This window comes from Bufo bufo, chromosome 2 (assembly GCF_905171765.1).
Source record: "Bufo bufo chromosome 2, aBufBuf1.1, whole genome shotgun sequence".
Lineage (NCBI taxonomy): Eukaryota > Metazoa > Chordata > Amphibia > Anura > Bufonidae > Bufo > Bufo bufo.
In genome coordinates, this window is record NC_053390.1 from 212322118 (window position 1) to 212342210 (window position 20093).

A 20093-nucleotide genomic window follows, 5' to 3' on the forward strand; every position below is an offset into this window, starting at 1 on the left:
CGTATCCTAAGGGAATTAAGTAATGTCATAGCCAGACCCTTATTTCTGATATTTGCGGACTCTGTACTGACAGGGAATGTCCCACAGGATTGGCGCATGGCAAATGTGGTGCCAATATTCAAAAAGGGTCCAAAAACAGAGCCTGGAAACTATAGGCCGGTAAGTTTAACATCTGTTGTGGGTAAACTGTTTGAAGGTTTTCTGAGAGATGCTATGTTAGAGCATCTTATGGGAAATAAGCAAATAACGCCATATCAGCATGGCTTCGTGAGGGATCGGTCATGTCAAACTAATTTAATCAGTTTCTATGAGGAGGTAAGTACTAGACTTGACAGCGGCGAATCAATGGATGTCGTGTATCTGGACTTCTCCAAAGCATTTGACACTGTACCTCATAAAAGGTTAGTATATAAAATGAGAATGCTCGGACTCGGAGAAAACGTCTGTAAGTGGGTAAGTAACTGGCTCAATGATAGAAAACAGAGGGTGGTTATTAACGGTACATACTCAGATTGGGTCAATGTCACTAGTGGAGTACCTCAGGGGTCAGTATTGGGCCCTATTCTCTTCAATATATTTATTAATGATCTTGTAGAAGGCTTGCATAGTAAAATATCAATTTTCGCAGATGACACTAAACTGTGTAAAGTAATTAACACTGAAGAGGACAGTATACTACTACAGAGGGATCTGGATAGATTGGAGGCTTGGGCAGATAAGTGGCAGATGAGGTTTAACACTGAGAAATGTAAAGTTATGCACATGGGAAGGAATAATGCAAGTCACCTGTACATACTAAATGGTAAAACACTCGGTAACACTGACATGGAAAAGGATCTAGGAATTTTAATAAACAGCAAACTAAGCTGCAAAAAACAGTGTCAGGCAGCGGCTGCCAAGGCCAATAAGATAATGGGTTGCATCAAAAGGGGCATAGATGCCCGTGATGAGAACATATTCCTACTACTTTACAAATCACTGGTCAGACCACACATGGAGTACTGTGTACAGTTCTGGGCTCCTGTAAACAAGGCAGACATAGCAGAGCTGGAGAGGGTCCAGAGGAGGGCAACTAAAGTAATAACTGGAATGGGGCAACTACAGTATCCTGAAAGATTATCAAAATTAGGGTTATTCACGTTAGAAAAAAGACGACTGAGGGGAGATCTAATTACTATGTATAAATATATCAGGGGGCAGTACAGAGATCTATCCCATCATCTATTTATCCCCAGGACTGTGACTGTGACGAGGGGACATCCTCTGCGTTTGGAGGAAAGAAGGTTTGTACACAAACATAGAAAAGGGTTCTTTACGGTAAGAGCAGTGAGACTATGGAACTCTCTGCCTGAGGAGGTGGTGATGGTGAGTACAATAAAGGAATTCAAGAGGGGCCTGGATGTATTTCTGGAGTGTAATAATATTACAGGCTATAGCTACTAGAGAGGGGTCGTTGATCCAGGGAGTTATTCTGATTGCCTGATTGGAGTCGGGAAGGAATTTTTTATTCCCCTAAAGTGAGGAAAATTGGCTTCTACCTCACAGGGTTTTTTTTGCCTTCCTCTGGATCAACTTGTAGGATGACAGGCCGAACTGGATGGACAAATGTCTTTTTTCGGCCTTATGTACTATGTTACTATGTTACTATGTTATCTGCAGCTTCAGCACTTTTATACCTCTTTAAGCAAGACCCACACTCACTGAGTTTGAGCAGATGTGTGTTTCTCCTTCAGCGGTCTTACACCCCATATCTTCTGTGTACAAGCTGCTGATACACCAGCGATCCTCATGCCTTCCTCCATATTGTCAAGCCTGGGAGCGGGATCTGGGAAACCACTATACCCCAGCCCAGTGGAACAGATGCTTCCTTCTATCGCACAAATCAACGATTTCGGCCAAAGCTCAAGAAACGAGCTACAAAATTGTATCTAGATGGTCCAGAGTACCAGCGTTACTCCACAAATGGTTCCCGACAGTATCGGACCGTTGCTGGAGGTGTCTCACGGAGGAGGGCACGATAATCCACGTGTGGTGGAATTGTAGCGGCTTACGGCCTTTCTGGAACTTTGTTCACAAAACAATCAAGGAAGCCCTCAAAATTCTCCAGAAGCCCTCTTGCTGTTCGACTGTGTCCTGAATGTCCAAGCATATAAGAAATCCCTCCTAAAATACATGGTACAGGCAGCGAAGGCAGTGATTCCCAGGCATTGGAAATCCACCTCTCCCCCCTCGCCTGAGGAGTGGTTTGATGAAATCGCCCTCTATCAGAGACTAGAAGACCTCATTAGTATTACACCAGCTGACACCTCACGGTATGTGAAGACATGGAGCCCCTGGGAAGCCTTTCGCTCCTCAGCCTCATTTCGGGAGGCCCAGGTCTAACCTCTTCAAAAGAAACTGCAACCTCTTTCCCTTCTCTATCCTTCTATCCCCCCTGCCCTCTTGTCTAATGTCTCGTCTGTTTGTCTACTATCATAATCTACATGTCCACTTGGGCATTTCTACCTCATATTGTTCCGTGGTTTATATTGCTTGATGTTGGGTTCTTTATACCCATTACAGTTCTATAGACATCATACTTGAAATGTTCATATCACGTGAATTTGCAACTGTTTTATTTTGTTATATTGAAAAATCGCAATAAAACCTAAATGAATAAAAAAAAAAAAAATAAAAATAATAACATTCTGAAGGATAGCATTCTCATTTAAGCCTGACCCTGCTTTTCTTCCCAAGGTGGTTTCCCTGTTCCATTGGTCCCAAAACATTGTCCTCCTATCTTTTGTGTCAGTCCCCAAAGAATGAGAAAGAAAGGAGGCTCCATTGTCTGGACATCAGAAGATGCCTTTCAGAATATTTAAAGGTTACCAGTCAGTGGAGAAAGTCTTTGACTGTTTGTGCAGTTCGGATGGAAAAATAGAGGTGATAAGGTTTTCTCTAGAACTTTGGCCAGATGAATAGTGGGGGCTAGTTCTTTAGCTGATTCTTCAGCGGGCGAGTGTCCGCCTTTTGGGTTTGGAGCACACTGAACAAGATCCATTTCTACCTCTTGGGCAGAAAGGGTTGATGCTTCTATAGAGCAGATCTGCATGTCTTCCACCTGGAAGTCTCCATGTACCTTTTTCCAACACTATTGATTTAGATTTGAACTCTAGACCTTTTATCTTTTGGAAGAAAGCTCTATCAAGCAGTTCTCCCCCTAGGCTAGTTTCTAGTTGTCTCTCAAGGGTGCTGTCATGGGCATAGGGGAAATTCAAGATTACACTTACTGGTAATCGTTTTTTCATGAGCCCATAACAGCACCCGGGATTTATTCCCTCCCTATGTTTTGATAAAGTAATATGTATTTATTATGTATAAAAAAATATAATAGGGTTCAAGGGATGATCGTGGATGATAGATATGCGTCACCGAGGTTCCTGGCTTCGGTGAAGAGCCGTGTTCATGTGTTAACAGCAGATGCTGTTTGACCCGTTGCTATTTAGTATGGCTGGTAATAGCTGATCCGGGACGGCTCTTACTGGGAGTAGTCAAAGTGTTGGCTGGGTTCCAGGCCGGGTCTTGGTTTTGGGCTATAAAACACAGGCAGCACTGTCAGTGGTGTGGATTACTCCTCTCCGACAGTGGAGCTTTGTCAGTCTCTGTGTTGGGACCTGGGAGTTTGGGCCTGGATTAAGGCCTGCTACCTTGTTGGTGTGAAAGCAGGTGGATTCTGCTTTGTCCAAGGACTTCTTCTTTGTTGCATGGTGTGAGCGAACACCAGAATGACAAGGTGACTGTTTTCCTTGAAACTGACTTTTTGTTTTGTCACGTACGGTGTGAATAAACACTGAACTGATTAATTTAAAAACTTTGTTGTTGCCTCCTATACTGCGTCCGCTAACCTGCCTATCAGAGCGAACCCCCACAATTGGTGGAGGATGTGTGCACACGCAGTGAGGATGGCCTAAAGACCAAAATTTTTTAGTTTTTCCGAGCACGGTTGTATGTCTTAAATCAAACCAGCGAGATTACAACCAGTGTCCCTTGACAAAATGGAAGCGGTCGTGAAAGCCCTTGTGGAGGCTAACTTGCAGCAGCGGGAGGCTAATAAGCAGCAGCAGGAAACCAACCAGCTTCTACTGCAGCATGTGATGGCTTTACAAGCGACAGGAGCATCCCAGAACATCCACGGTGCCCAGAAAGCGGTCTGTGCGGCGATCCCTAAGATGACCCCCCTCGGAAGACGTCGAGACCTATCTGGTGGTGTTTGAAAAGGTGGCCGTGAGGGAGAAGCTACCCCAAGATAAATGGGCTGAGGTCGTTGCTCCGTTCCTGGCATCCAGACCCCAGCATGTTTTTTTTCGATTTACCCGATGATCCAGCGGCCGATTACATGACAGTAAAAAGTGAGATTCTGGCAAGCCTGGGGGTAAATGTGTTGGTCCGGGCCCAGCGGGTGCATCAATGGAAGTTTAACCCGGCTGAACCCGCGAGACCTCAGTATTATCTGTTACACCGGTTGCCTGAGTTCCACTGCTATGCTGGACCGTCTGTTGGCTGATGTATTCAGGAGGGCTTTGCTGTACCCTCTCCAGCAATGGATAAACCCGGTGTCTCCTGGTAATGCCCTTGCGATAGTCGACCTGGTGGAGCGCTACGAGGCTACCAGGAATCTACAGGGGGTTTCTTTTAGGAGGGGGGAAGTCAAACCCCGGAAATCTCCACCCCAGACCCGGTGGCTGGTGCCAGCAAAACCTGCCCGGGATGTACCCCCTGCAGACCCAGCTCCGATGGTCTGCTGGCGGTGTCAGGAGCCTGGCCACATAAGGGCCGACTGTCCTCATCGGGGTGAACCCATGGATACTAACTATGGCTACCGTCACTCATTGTATGCCAGGAAGCTGTGTGCAACAGGTACCCCCGAGACTATAGACAATAGCCACATGTGCATCATGTGCATAAGTGGGAGACACTCTGGCGGTGGCTCTGCTGGACTCAGGTAGTCTGGTGTCCCTGGTAAGAGCTGCCCTGGTGCTGCCCGCCGAGTATACTCGCCGAAAAGTCGGGGTCATGTGCATCCATGGAGACTTAAAGGACTATCCCACCGCCCTGGTGTCTCTGTCCACGGTGGCCCGCAGGTGGACTAATGAGGTGACTGTTGCCACCAATTTACATTATGAACTAATAATTGGTTGGGACTTCCCGGCACTGTGGCCTGATATGAAAGTTACCGATACCCGTGAGACAGGTGTAACCCCAGTAGAGTGGCCTTGCTCAGGGGGGAAACCGTAACCCTAGGAACCTGAGACCAAAGGGCCAGCGGTAGGGGTGGAAGAGGGGGAGACAACCCCGCTGAGTGTAATGGTGGGAGACGTGGAGGATTTGCCGCCGGGTCCTTAGTTGGCAGACCTCAACATCTCAGACCTCAACATCTCCGGGGAAAATTTCGGTACAGCACAGCACCGGGACCCAACACTATCTCGGGCCTGGGAAAATGTTGTAATAGTTGATGGGGTATGTTTTTTAATGTTTGATTAAACCTGTTAAAAAGAGTGGTGTCTAAGGATGGGAGGGATTGGCACTTTCCTCTGCCCTATCTCATGTTTGCAGTGCAAGAGGTGCCCCAGGCCTCTACTGGGTACTCGCCCTTCGAACTGCTGTGGCCGACATCCTCGCGGTCTGTTGGACATAGCCAAAGAGGTGTGGGAACAAAAAACCCACACCGTATAAAAGTGTTATTGAATATGTCACTGAGATGCAAGAGCGGATGGAGACAGTGTTGCCACTTGTTAGGGAACATATGGGGGCAGCCCAGCGAGCCCAGAGTAGGGTCTTTAATTGGCAGGCTCGGGTCCGGATCTTTAACCCGGGAGATCAGGTTTTGGTTCTGGTACCGACGGTGGACAGTAAGTTCCTGGCTAGGTGGCAGGGTCCCTACGAAGTACTCGAAAAAGTTGGTGAGGTAAACTACAAGGTACACCAGCCAGGGCGGCAAAAGCCAGAGCAGGTGTACCATGTGAATGTACTTAAACCTTGGAAAGATAGGGAGACCAGTACGGACGACAGCCCTCGACCGAGTTTTCTAGGGGAAGGGTTTCCAGCCACACGGTCTGATACAAGGGAAGCAGTTGCCACAGTGAAGATTGCTGACAGCCTTTCCTCTAAACAGATTTAGGAGGGCTAGGGAGTTCGTCAGCAGGAACACGGATGTGTTCTCGGACCTCCCTGAACGCACTTCTACCATCCAACTTGACATTGTCACTGAGCCTCAGGCCAGAGTCCGGTTAAAAACATACCAGGTACCCGGGTCTCGGCGACAAGCCATCTTGGAAGAAGTGCAGCTAATTCTACAACTAGACTTCATTGAGGAGTCGAAAAGTGAATGGGCCAGTCCGATAGTCCTAATACCCAAGCCGGATGGGACGTTACGGTTCTGTAACGACTTCCGCAAACTAAATGAGATTTTTAAATTTGATGCATATCCCATGCTTCTGGTGGATGAGCTTATTGAGAGTTTAGGTCAAGCCCGGTATTTTTCTGTTTTGGACCTCCCCAAAGGGTACTGGCAGGTACCCTTGACGGAGGCTGCCAAAGAGAAAACCGCCTTTATCACACCAGAGGGGCTGTACCAATATAAGGTGTTACCCTTTGGTCTGCATGGCGCCCCTGCCACTTTTCAATGGCTCATGGACATTGTGCTGCGTCCACATCGTGGGTAAGTTTTGGCTTACCTGGACAATATTGTCATTCATAGTACCGACTGGGAAAGCCATCCAACAAAAAGTACAGGCTGTAGTGGACTCCCTTCGAAAAGCTGGACTAACAGCTAACCCAAAAAAATGTGCAATAGGGTTAGAGGAGACAAATTACCTGGGGTATGTCATTGGGCGCTGAGTCATCAAACCTAAGTGAACAAAATAGAGACGATACAGAATTGGCCCCGACCTGTTACTACTAGGCAAGTAAAGTAGTTCCTGGGAACGGTGGGATATTATATGAGGTTTGTCCCCCACTTTGCTACGGTGGCCGCACTATTGACAGGCTCTTGAAGGGATGCAAGTCAGTGATGGTCCACTGGGATGATCAGGCGGAAGAGGCTTTCTCCGCTTTGCAGTCGGCCCTGTGTGGGTCCCTGATTTTGGTGACTCCCAACTCCAAAAGGGAGTTTATAGTACAGACCGATGCCTCCGAAGTAGTCCTTGGTGCTGTACTGTACTGTTCCGCCTGGTGACTGACCACTGCCCTCTTAGGCTACTTTCACACTAGCGTTCAGAGCGGGTCCGTCTGATGTCTGCTCGGACGGATCCGCTCCTATAATGCAGACGTTTTGTATCCGTTCAGAACGGATCCATCTGCATTATAGTTTGAAAAAAATTCTAAGTGTGAAAGTAGCCTGAACGGATCCGTCCAGACTTTACATTGAAAGTCAATGGGGGACGGATCTTTTTGAAGATTGAGACATATTGTGTCATCTTCAAACGGATCCGTCCCCATTGACTTACATTGTAAGTAGCGTTCAGGTGTCCGCTTGCTGAGCGGAGGCTGAACGCCGCCAGACTGATGCATTCTGAGCGGATCCGCGTCCACTCAGAATGCATTAGGGCTGGACGGATGCGTTCGGGGCCACTTGTGAGCCCCTTCAAACGGAGCTCAAGAGCGGACACCCGAACGCAGGTGTGAAAGTAGCCTAAAATGGATGAGCCAGGCGAAGGACAGAAATGCCCGGGTTACCCGATTGTTTCTCTCCCTACAAAATTTTCAATTTTTGGTGGAACACAAGGCAGGCCGGTTGCAAGGAAACGCGGATGCCCTGTCCTGGGTACACTGTTTGACGTGTGTTCACCCCCTCAGGGTTGAACAAAGGGGGGAGGTATGTAGGAGGGTTCAAGGGATAATCTTGGATGATGGATATGTGTTACCGAGGTTCCGTTCCGGGCCTCGATGAAGTAAGAGCCGATTTCATGTGTTTGCTATTTAGTATGGCTGTAATGGCTGATCCGGAACGGCTCTTACTGAGTAGTCAATGTGCTGGGTGGGTGACTGCTCCCCACGTTCCAGGCCGGGGCTTGGTTTTGGGCTATAAAATACAGGCAGCATTGTCAGGTGGTGAGGCTTACTCATCTCTGACAGTGGAGCTCTGTCAGTCTCTGTGTTGGGACCTGGGATTTTGGGCTTGGATTAAGGCCTGCTACCTTGTTGGTGTGAAAGCAGGTGGATTCTGCTTTGTCCAAGGACTTCTTCTTTGCTGCATGGTGTGAACGAACACCAGAATCACAATCTTAATGTTTTCCTTGAAACAGACTTTTTGTTTTGTCACTTACGGTGTGCATAAACACTGAACTGTTTAATTTAAAGATTTAGTTGTTGCCTCTATACTGCGTCCACTAACCTGTCTATCTCCAGTCCTGGAGGGAGGCCGTCTCTCTCAAGGATACTGTCATGGGCTCATGGAAAAACGATTACCTGTAAGTGTAATCCTGAATTTGCGGACCCATTCATTTGTATGGGGCCGCAAAAGATACAGACAGCAGACCGTGTGTCCTATTCTTGTGCATTCTGTGGGTTATAGGTATTAGATTTGTGGAGAAGGGTTGTTGATCCAGGGAGTTATTGTGATTGTCTTATTGGACTTATTGGTCTAAAATGAGAAAACTTTGTTTCCACCTCGTTTTTTTTTTTTTTTTTTTTTTTTTTGCCTTTCTCTGAACCTACTTGCAGGATAACAGGATGTCATTTTCAGCCTTACAAACTATGTTGCTATGTTTTTTCAGGAAGAGAATGCCTTTTTCGTGATGACAAATCTAATTCTAACGCCAAATCAAACACAAGGCAAGTGTGCAGAGGTGAGTTGATATCCCCCAGATCTTTGTGTTAACATGATTTTTAACTTTTGACAATCTATTTTTATTAGAAAGGTTCTATGAAAATTAAGGGGGTCATTTACGATGACCCTCTACACCAGAAACTGGTCTGAAAAAAGGCATTGGGGCAGGTATTTCAAGACCGGTGTTTCACAACAGTCTTTGAAATCTGCTCTGCTGGACGATGCTCCTAATTTATAATTAGTCGTAGGCCTTATCATATATTAAGCTCATTGTTCGGCGGGTTGTGTGGCAGAATGAAATCTACAGCAACTTGGAGCTGCCATAGATTTCTGTCTTCATGAAGAGAATTGTGTCGTGCCCACTGCCCCTGCCCTCTTTACAGAAAGTGTTGAGGGCGTGACAAATAAATGCCACCTGCAACACAATTTGCTGCTAGTGGTTAAAAAAGGTCACAAATCCGGTTATGCCACAAAGGTGGTGCATAGAGATGGTAAATCTCCCCCATTGTGCCTAAATTTGGGTAAAAGTGATGTTTGTACACCTTTCTCTACATGGGGCAAATTGTGGGTGGGGTCATCAACCCCAGCTTATCATCATTTACACCAGTTTTCTAGTGTTAATTATGACTGAAATCTACACCAGCTACAATCTGGTTTGGATTTCAGTTTGGGCACATGGACTGCTGGGCGGGTGCCTCATTATAAATTAAGTGTATCCTCTGGTGGTGCAGGGGGATATCAAGACCAGCATACAAACACTTGTCTTGATAAATGACAGCCAAACTTTGCAACATTTGTCCTGCTGCTTGAACCCCAGTAACCATCTGTAGAACCTGGCAGCACATGCTGTTTCTGCAGCAGCACCATATGACCAAGTATAGGTAAGGCCAAGTTCACCCTTCAGTTATTTGGTAAGTTATTTCCATCTTTTATTGTGAGCAAAAACCAGATGCAAGTAAAAAACACAGAACAGGTGCAAATCTGCCCATGATACCTTTTCTCTGTGTAAGTTTCACTACTGGTTTTGGCTCACAATAACTGATGAAAATAACTGACCATATAACTGAAGTCTAAACTTGGCCTAATCTGTTTGACCATGCTAAACTGCGGAGAGCACTAGGTGGAGGCTGGGGAGAGCAAGTGCCCTCTACAGGCCCACCACTCTGTTCTGAGTGACAGCTGTAGCATCCTACCAGGAGACCAGTACGTTTGTCACTCAGAGCAGAGAATAGGGACTGGCGCAGCTCAATGCAAAGAGCACTTCACCGCTTTGCCACTAGTGCACTTGCAAGAGTAGTGGCAGGCAGAATAAAACATCATATTAAAGGGGTATTCCAGTAAAGTAACAATGCAGTTTTTCAAATATTAAAGTGGTTATCCGAGTTAAGAAAAAAAATAAAAATCTTATAAAACTCATCAGGACATACATATACATTAGTTAAGCTTGATTTCTTAATAGAAACCCTATACTTACACATTTGCATGGTTCTGTTATTCTTGCTTTGTTTACATGCTGCAGCAAAGTTGTGGGGCGTGTAACAACAATGCCTGAGCTCCCTGAATATTTGTGGGTGTGAATAATCTGACCTTCCCCTCCTCCTGCTCTGCACTTTGGATAAAAAACAGTCACATGATCATCTCCTAGCTCACATAGGCAGAAGATCTTCATGTCACATTGCAGATACACAGATATATATGTATCTAAGCTATATGTATCTAAGCTATGTGACAGCTATATGTATCTAAGCTATGTGACAGCTATATGTATCTAAGCTATATGTATCTAAGCTATATGTATCTAAGCTATATGTATCTAAGCTATATGTATCTAAGCTATATGTATCTAAGCTATGTGACAGCTATATGTATCTAAGCTATATGTATCTAAGCTATATGTATCTAAGCTATATGTATCTAAGCTATATGTATCTAAGCTATATGTATCTAAGCTATGTGACAGCTATATGTATCTAAGCTATATGTATCTAAGCTATATGTATCTAAGCTATATGTATCTAAGCTATATGTATCTAAGCTATATGTATCTAAGCTATGTGACAGCTATATGTATCTAAGCTATATGTATCTAAGCTATATGTATCTAAGCTATATGTATCTAAGCTATATGTATCTAAGCTATGTGACAGCTATATGTATCTAAGCTATATGTATCTAAGCTATATGTATCTAAGCTATATGACAGCTATATGTATCTAAGCTATGTGACAGCTATATGTATCTAAGCTATGTGACAGCTATATGTATCTAAGCTATGTGACAGCTATATGTATCTAAGATATGACAGCTATATGTATCTAAGCTATATGTATCTAAGCTATATGTATCTAAACTGTGACAGCTATATGTATCTAAGCTATATGTATCTAAGCTATGTGACAGCTATATGTATCTAAGCTATATGTATCTAAGCTATGTGACAGCTATATGTATCTAAGCTATGTGACAGCTATATGTATCTAAGCTATGTGACAGCTATATGTACCTAAGCTTTATCTAGCTAAGCTATATGTATCTGCTATATGACAGCTATATCTATCTAAGCTATATCACAGCTATATGAGAGCTATATCTATCTAAGCTATATCACAGCTATATGAGAGCTATATCTATCTAAGCTATACTGCCGTATGCGTCTAAGCTATATGACTGCCGTATATAGCTGTTATTTAGCTTAGATAGGATCACAGGGAGGGAGCGGGCACACTGTTGAATCTTTCTGCCCCGCTGCCGGCACTAGTAAGGATCGTACATGCGCGATCCTTGACAGGAGCTGTGGCATCCAGAGGAGAGAGAGTGGGGCGGGCACACAAGTCTCTGACGTTTCGTGTACAGAGCCGGGCCACTCCCTAAGGCAGAGAGAAGCCTGTACACGAGACGTCACCACCGGAGCCTGGTGGATGACGTCAGGGGTCACGTGACCCACATCGGCAGTTCAGAACGCCTGCAGAATAAATGTGAGTAAATTACAAATGTATTTTTAATAATCTTATAAGCCACCATAACATATATACACTGCTCAAAAAAATAAAGGGAACACTTAAACAACACAATGTAACTCCAAGTCAATCACACTTCTGTGAAATCAAACTGTCCACTTAGGAAGCAACACTGAGTGACAATCAATTTCACATGCTATTGTGCAAATGGGATAGACAACAGGTGGAAATTATAGGCAATTAGCAAGACACCCCCAATAAAGGAATGGTTCTGCAGGTGGTGACCACAGACCACTTCTCAGTTCCTATGCTTCCTGGCTGATGTTTTGGTCACTTTTGAATGCTGGCGGTGCTTTCACTCTAGTGGTAGCATGAGACGGAGTCTACAACCCACACAAGTGGCTCAGGTAGTGCAGCTTATCCAGGATGGCACATCAATGCGAGCTGTGGCAAGAAGGTTTGCTGTGTCTGTCAGCGTAGTGTCCAGAACATGGAGGCGCTACCAGGAGACAGGCCAGTACATCAGGAGACGTGGAGGAGGCCGTAGGAGGGCAACAACCCAGCATCAGGACCGCTACCTCCGCCTTTGTCCAAGGAGGAACCGGAGGAGCACTGCCAGAGCCCTGCAAAATGACCTCCAGCAGGCCACAAATGTGCATGTGTCTGCTCAAACGGTCAGAAACCGACTCCATGAGGGTGATATGAGGGTCCGACGTCCACAGGTGGGGGTTGTGCTTACAGCCCAACACCGTGCAGGACGTTTGGCATTTGCCAGAGAACACCAAGATTGGCAAATTTGCCACTGGCACCCTGTGCTCTTCACAGATGAAAGCAGGTTCACACTGAGCACATATGACAGACGTGACAGAGTCTGGAGACGCCGTGGAGAACGTTCTGCTGCCTGCAACATCCTCCAGCATGACCGGTTTGGCATTAGGTCAGTAATGGTGTGGGGTGGCATTTCTTTGGAGAGCCGCACAGCCCTCCATGTGCTCAGCCTGACTGCCATTAGGTCCTGAGATGAGATCCTCAGACCCCTTGTGAGACCATATGCTGGTGCGGTTGGCCCTGGGTTCCTCCTAATGCAAGACAATGCTAGACCTCATGTGGCTGGAGTGTGTCAGCAGTTCCTGCAAGACGAATGCATTGATTCTATGGACTGGCCCGCCCGTTACCCAGACCTGAATCCAATTGAGCACATCTGGGACATCATGTCTCGCTCTATCCACCAACGTCACGTTGCACCACAGACTGTCCAGGAGTTGGCAGATGCTTTAGTCCAGGTCTGGGAGGAGATCCCTCAGGAGACCGTCCGCCACCTTATCAGGAGCATGCACAGGCGTTGTAGGAAGGTCATACAGGCACGTGGAGGCCACACACATACTACTGAGCCTCATTTTGACTTGTTTTAAGGACATTACATCAAAGTTGGATCAGCCTGTAGTGTGTTTTTCCACTTTAATTCTGAGTGTGACTCCAAATCCAGACCTCCATGGGCTGAAAAATTTGATTTCCATTTTTTTATTTTTGTGTGATTTTGTTGTCAGCACATTCAACTATGTAAAGAACAAAGTATTTCAGAAGAATATTTAATTAACTCAGATCTAGGATGTGTTATTTTTGTGTTCCCTTTATTTTTTTGAGCAGTGTAGATATAACTCGGATAACCCCTTTAAGGCTGCAAGCTGTGACCCAACCAGAACCCTTACCTATACATATAACCAGAGTTTCAATTTACCTTGCAATCCATTTCTCTAGCTCCTGTGCAAACCTGCAACACACTTGTGTAACAAGTAACATGGTGCCTGATCTTCCCTCACAAAACTTTAAAGACTACAATCCCCACAATCCCTAGCTTTCCTGCTGTTTGTTTATTGATTGGCTGCCTGATATCACAGTCCAGCCACGCCCCCACTACTCAGTAATCACCAGCACACTGACACTCCCTTTGTTTCACAAGACATTTAGCTAAAGAATTGATAGTATAGCAACACACTGAGCATGTTCAACCTAACAAAAGCTTAGAACTACAGGTAAATGCCAGTGGGTAGCAGAGGAAGAAAACTACTTTTATAACTACTGAATGGTAAATATGTGAAATGTACATTATATTAGGTAATTATTGATGATGAATTAGTCTAAAACATAAGTTATATTTATGGTAACCGGAATACCCCTTTAACACTCCTGATTATAAAAGTACCACAAAAGGTATGTTTGTAGAAAATCCAGAGGCTGCTATGTACTAAGGCATCTCAGCTATGTATAGAAAAAAGGCTCCATATTTTTAATAAAGACCAAAATGAGTACAATGCAATAATAATAATAAAAATAAATGCCCCCAAAGATGTACATAGCCTTTAAAAGAGTTTTCCAGGTAAACGATATTTGATGACCTATCCTTTGGATGAATCATCAATATCAAATTGGCGGGGGTCTGACCTGATATTGATGACCTATCCTAAGGATAAGTTATTAATGTTGTTAGCCCAAAAAACCCTCTTAAAGGGATTCTGTCACCAAGTTTTAGGCTATAGAGATACGGACATGCACGGCTAGATCTCCGCTAGCATGTCCGCAATATACCGGTCCTATAGGCCTGTGTGCTTTTATTTTCTTTAAAAAAGGATTTTAGAGATATGTAAATTTAGTCTTGTAAGGTGCCCAAGGAGCTGTATGAACCTTCCTGGTGCCCAGCCACGCCCGCCTGTGAAGGAGCCCAGCACCGCCTATGTCCTCCGAATCTCCTCCTTTCGTCAACAATAGATTGCCGCAATCTCGCGATGCGCGGGCTCGCGCAGTTCCTTCCCTGAGGCTGATGCCAGCACAGGGAAGGAACACTATACTAGCACTGCGCATACGCGAGCTCACGCATCGTGAGATTACAGAATCCCTTTAAGCATTACACGACATCATGAAAAACCAACCGTTCTTTCTGCATAAGCACTTATAAATTATTTAATTTAATGTATTTTTATTTTTTCTCCAGCTACCGGACAGTTCTACAATATGCATTTCCAATCTTAACTGTACCCCGGGTTACGTAGGAACACACAGCAATGGTATGGCCTCATATTAATGCCTTTGATCTATGTTTTTAGGTTTACAGCTTTTTTTTTTATTATGAGCACCTAACTACATGATTTTCCTAGTCTGTGACGTAAAGTCATGGTTTTATTAAAGACACAGAGGCGAGTATTGCTATCTCTTCCTTTACTGTCCACCAATAGCAGCAAAGAAATTTACATACAGAACAATGTAACCATGGTAACCACCGTCCCACCCCAGACAGCCCCTATAACAGGCAGCTCCTCCTCTGGATCTTCCTCTTTCTTTGTAAACCTGACACCACCGCTGGTAAACGAACTGGAACCGCAAACTGGAACATCTCGGCTCCATCCGAACATCACAACCAAAGCCAACCTGGCTAACACTTCTGAAGAGAAAATAGAAGGATGTAGATTCCTGTATTCAGCAGAACATCAGCCTGAAAAAGAAAACAGACAGTATGGCCAGTGTAAATACCAGGTAGAAACCAGACAACCTCTGTAAGACGTTAATCTGAAATAACTCCATTAAACAATCCATGTAAACATAACCATATTAAATAGCCAACCAAAATAATATAAAAACCCTCCGAATAGTTAAAAGGGATGGGAAAAGAATCCAGGGCGGGCAGTACTCTCCTCCGTGTCTTTAATAAAACCATGACTTTACGTCATAGACTAGGAAAATCATGTAGTTTTACATCAAGACACGGAGGCTCCTATTGCAAGTTCAAAGCTGATCAATTATGGAAATAATACTCCCTGAACGTCGTGACCCTTGACCAGTCAGCTAAACGTAAGATGTCCTCCAAACGCGCACCTGAAATCGCTAAAGAGGTGGCAGCGGCACCTCTCGCCGAATGCGCCGTGAAGATGGAAGTATCCACTTCAGCAAGAGACATAACCCACTTCATTCAACGAGCCAAAGTCGGGCTGGAGATCGGTCCAAAGGGATGGCGAATGGAAAGAAAAAGTTGCGGGATCAAAGGAGAGCGATGGGCCCTCGTCCGGTATTCATATTCCCACAAACAGGCCACCGGACAAAGAGCCGGTGAAGATGGGAAACTGAGATATGATACTTCCCTGATGTTAGTCTTGGTGCGTCTGGAAATATTTAAGGAGACGCCCTCCGGAGTAAAGGATCTGGCGTCGTGATCGAGGGCCCGAACGTCAGACACCCTTTTACAAGAAATGGGACAAAAGAGCACCAACAACTTAGCCGATGACTGTCTCAACGAGAGATCCGGATTGCTGGGCCAGGAAGCCAAGAAAGACAGCACCAAGGAAACATCCCAAGTGGTAGAAAAACGAGGCCGCAGAGGGCGAGCCAGGCGAGAACCACGCAGTAAGCGACACACCAAAGATTGCTGTCCCGCAGGGATACCCTCAAAACCCTGATGAGTGGACGAAATGGCAGACCTTAATAGGTTAATAGTCCTATAAGCCTTCCTCAAATAAGGAGGTAAGGAACTGTAAGAGGTGACTCACAGGCGCCGAAATGGTGAAAGAAAGGGGTAGTAACGTATTAAAACCTAACTTTTATTAGGATAATTAGAAGTCCCAAAAATGGGAAGAGAACTCCTACGCCGCACCTGAACGAAGGTGCACGATTTTCAGACGCTGAAGGGCACAGTAAAGCAGCGGAGCCAGGAACACAGCTTGGATTGAAGAGGCTAGCGGGGTAGATGCACGTGCCTACCGTCTGCCGGCGTCTGAGGTCGGCATGTGCATCTACCCTTCCGCACCCCATGATGAAAGCCATACGACCCTCATGCCAAACAGAATCTGGGTCATCCTGGACTATCAAGTCCTATTAAGTCTGCGCCACTTTAATATATACCCCCTCCCTGTATCTGCTATAACCACACAGATAGGTTGTGAGCGGGGGTTCATATTCTACCTTGTACCCCTGTCCCCTGACGAGTTAAGGGGTCTGTTATAGGTAGTCATCTCTATTCCCTTACTGCAGGATATATATAGTAGGATATACTCTCCAATGAAACGCGTAGGGTCTTAGAGCATATCTCCATACTAGTTTTTACCCCCATATGAATAGCCTACCCGGGTCTGTAAGCCCCACAGGGCCATTTCCCTGTCCTCACAGGGTCACCTAGGGTCATCTTTGTTAGGGCTAGGTTCCGGACGGGGCCTCCCCTTGCGGGGATAGGACCTCGTGTTAGCAGGCACTTTAGGGCTTAATAGGCCAAGTAGGGCATTACCAGGGACAGACTTTTCCCTGTGGCCCTCTTGTACAAAGTGACCGCCAACTGGAGGACGTATCCACACGTGAGAACACCTCCGGGGTACTGGACTTGTCGGTCCTCTCGTCCACCACCGGTAAAACCAACCCTTATCTCGCCTTATGGCATGTTTATAGACCACGGCAGACTTGCCACGGTCTCCACTTTTTGTCCACCTCCCGCTTTACTCGGAGACGTGAACGTGTATCTGACCATCAGGCGACCTGCCACCTCAGGTCCCCTGTAGTTGTGTGTTTTGTTTGTCTGGTAGGGGTTCTCTTCCCATTTTTGGGACTTCTAATTATCCTAATAAAAGTTAGGTTTTAATACGTTACTACCCCTTTCTTTCACTTAGTTTCAATTAACGAGTAGTTATTTCGGGGGGTGCCCTCGCACCACCCCTAAGGGACCACCCCTTGCATTTCGTCAAAATGGGATCCAGGTCCCGTTCCAAGCACCAGCTAGCCCAAGATCTCCTTGCTGCCCGATAAGATTTTCTGGTGCTGGGAGCCCATGCATTGTCCAGGAGGCGTCTAGTTGTATCTGAAACGCCCTCGACCTCTCCGGGAATCCTGAGATTCGGCATGCTAGCAGCTGTAGGGATCCCTCGAGCAGGAGCGGATGCCGTAACCCCCGAGGGTCGCGAAGAAGATTCGCTTGATTCGGAAGAAGGGGCACATCTATGATGAGATCTAGCAGAGCCGGGAACCAACTCTGAGTCCCCCAAAACGGGACCACCACGACCAAGTCGGCCCTCTGGCGACAAACCTGCAGCAGCATCCTCGGGACCATTGCGAAAGGTGGGAAAGCGTACAGAAGAGACACGGACCAATCCTGAAAAAAGGCATCCGCCTCCGCCTCTGGATCCGGACGCCAGCTGAAGAAGCGAGGAAGCTGTGTGTTGAGTCTCGAAGCGAACAGGTCTATGGTAAAAGGACCCCAGACATCTGATATTGCCGATTTTCAGACTCTGAAGGGCACGGTAATGCAGCGGAGCCAGGAACACAGCTTGGATTGAAGAGGCTAGCAGGGCGTGCCGTAGCTCCTTTCAATTAGAGCGCAACTTTGCCATCGGGAGGCTGAGTGATTCCGCGATCGAGTCCACAGTGAATCCCAGAAACTCCATCCTCTGCATCGGGACAAGGCAAGATTTCTCCAGGTTGAGGAGAAACCCGAGGCGGGAGAGGAGATCCGAAATCCAGCCCAGATGTACTAGCAAGGTTGACCTGGATTGATGCATAAGGATGTCGTCCAGGTAGACAATCAGACGTACTCCTCGACTGCGAAGCCAAGACATGGCCGGACGCATCAGCTTGGTGAAACACCAAGGCGCCGACGACAGGCCGAAGGGAAGGCAGGTGAAGCGCCAAATCTCCCCTCTCCATAGGAAACTGAGCAGGTCTCTGGACTGTGTGGAAATCGGAACCGCCAGGTACGCATCCTTGAGCTCCAATTTCACCATCCAGTCCCCCGGAAGAAGCAAATCTCTGAGGAGGTGAATCCCCTCCATCTTGAAGTGGCGATAGCGAACCATGGTATTCAGAGCCCGCAGATTTATAACTGGGCGCATCTGACCGCCTTTCTTCTGTACAAGAAAGATATATTGCTGAGGACTCCCCTGGGGGATGGAGAAGCCCTCTCGATCGACCGTTTGCGGAAAAGGGATAAGAGTTCCAGATCTACAAGAGTGCAATCGGGCCTTGACAGTACAAAAGGAGGGGGGGAAGGGAGGAGGCTTGGGGAGTCTACGATCTCGATATGGAAACCCCTGACTGTGGCCAAGACCCAAGGGTCTGATGTGATGGCTAACCAGGCATGGAAAAAATGAGTCTTCCCCCGATGCAATGATCCGAAAAATCCCCCACTGGGGGAGGACTTACCGAAAGGTCTCCTGGAATTGGAGTTTCCCCGGAAGGACCTGGAACGCCACTGGCCACCTCTGGCTGGGAAGAAGGGCGACGAGTTCCTCTGTTCCTGGAAGGGAGGCCTCTGGTTGAAGGAGCCTCGGCCCGCGCTACGGGCCTGAAAAGTGGATCGGCCGGACAGGCGGCCCCTGCTACTGCCGACCCTGGTGGAGACCCGCCCCTGAAATACTCGCCGCATAGAGGATTGGGCTTTATCTAAGGCCGTAAACGCCCCCACAAAGCGACTCGGGACCTTAACAAAGGAATCGCCAAATAAAAGGCCCTGCGCATGTTTTACCTGCCTCTGTAAGGGCAAGGTTGGCCAACTTGGGGTCGATTTTAAAGAGAATGGCTTTACGCCATTCTATGGCCAGGGACGTATTGGCATTTCCTACGATACATATCGCTCTCTGGACCCAGCCACGCAGCTCCTCCGGGTCTATCAGAGAGCAATCCGCTCTGGCCACCTCAGCCATTTCAAACAGTTTGGTTAAAGGGCCGAACACATCAAGGAGCTTGTCTTGACAGCTCCGCAAGGCTCCGCAAGGCGGAATCCAACCCTTTACGGGGGTTCCAGCCAGTCTTAGACAAGAATTGCGTCATTTTCGGGTCAACAACCGGAGTGTCGCAGACTTTGTTGGGGACCAGGGGCCTGGGGCACTCAGCTCTAAGCTTGTTGCGTGCCTCCTTACTGAGGGGGTGACGAACCCAACGTTCAAGGTATTTGCCCACATGATCAGTAGGAAGCCACTCCGCTGACTTAGGGTGGTGGAGGGCATCTGGGTCGAACATGAGTTCGCCCGAAGGGTCCACCAGGGAAGTGGCTAAATTGGTTGCGGATGATGAGGAGTCCTTGACTAAAGAAGTCGAAGGTGTGGGGCCAATGGGGTCTGATACCTGATTAGGGGTATCCTCCTCAGAGTGGAAACTAACTTCCGCGAACGCCTCCTCATCTGAACCCCTATCAGAGTCGGAGTCACTGCAAGGTTGTGCTCTAGCACATTTCCACATATGCGCCCGTTCTGCTTGGCGCGGCAAGGCTCTTTTGCGTGATCCCAGCACGCTTTCATGGGTGGCAGTACTCACACCAGTCAGTCTCCTGTGAAACAGGAGGATCTAAGGCGGTAGACTGCGGATTA

At 46.8% G+C, this 20093-nt stretch overlaps 1 protein-coding gene across 2 annotated transcripts in view; it reads left to right on the forward strand.

The window, feature by feature from the left end:
• Positions 1-20093, forward strand: part of P2RX4 (purinergic receptor P2X 4) — a 126173-nt gene that overhangs the window by 42967 nt on the left and 63113 nt on the right. For both annotated transcript variants that reach the window (XR_005776149.1, XM_040416111.1), the window contains exons 3-4: positions 8754-8825; positions 14753-14825. Coding sequence is in view for 1 of the 2 variants with exons in the window: in XM_040416111.1 (XP_040272045.1) it covers positions 8754-8825; positions 14753-14825 (145 nt within the window). In the remaining variant the exon portion in view is untranslated. The remainder of the gene's footprint in view (positions 1-8753; positions 8826-14752; positions 14826-20093) is intronic.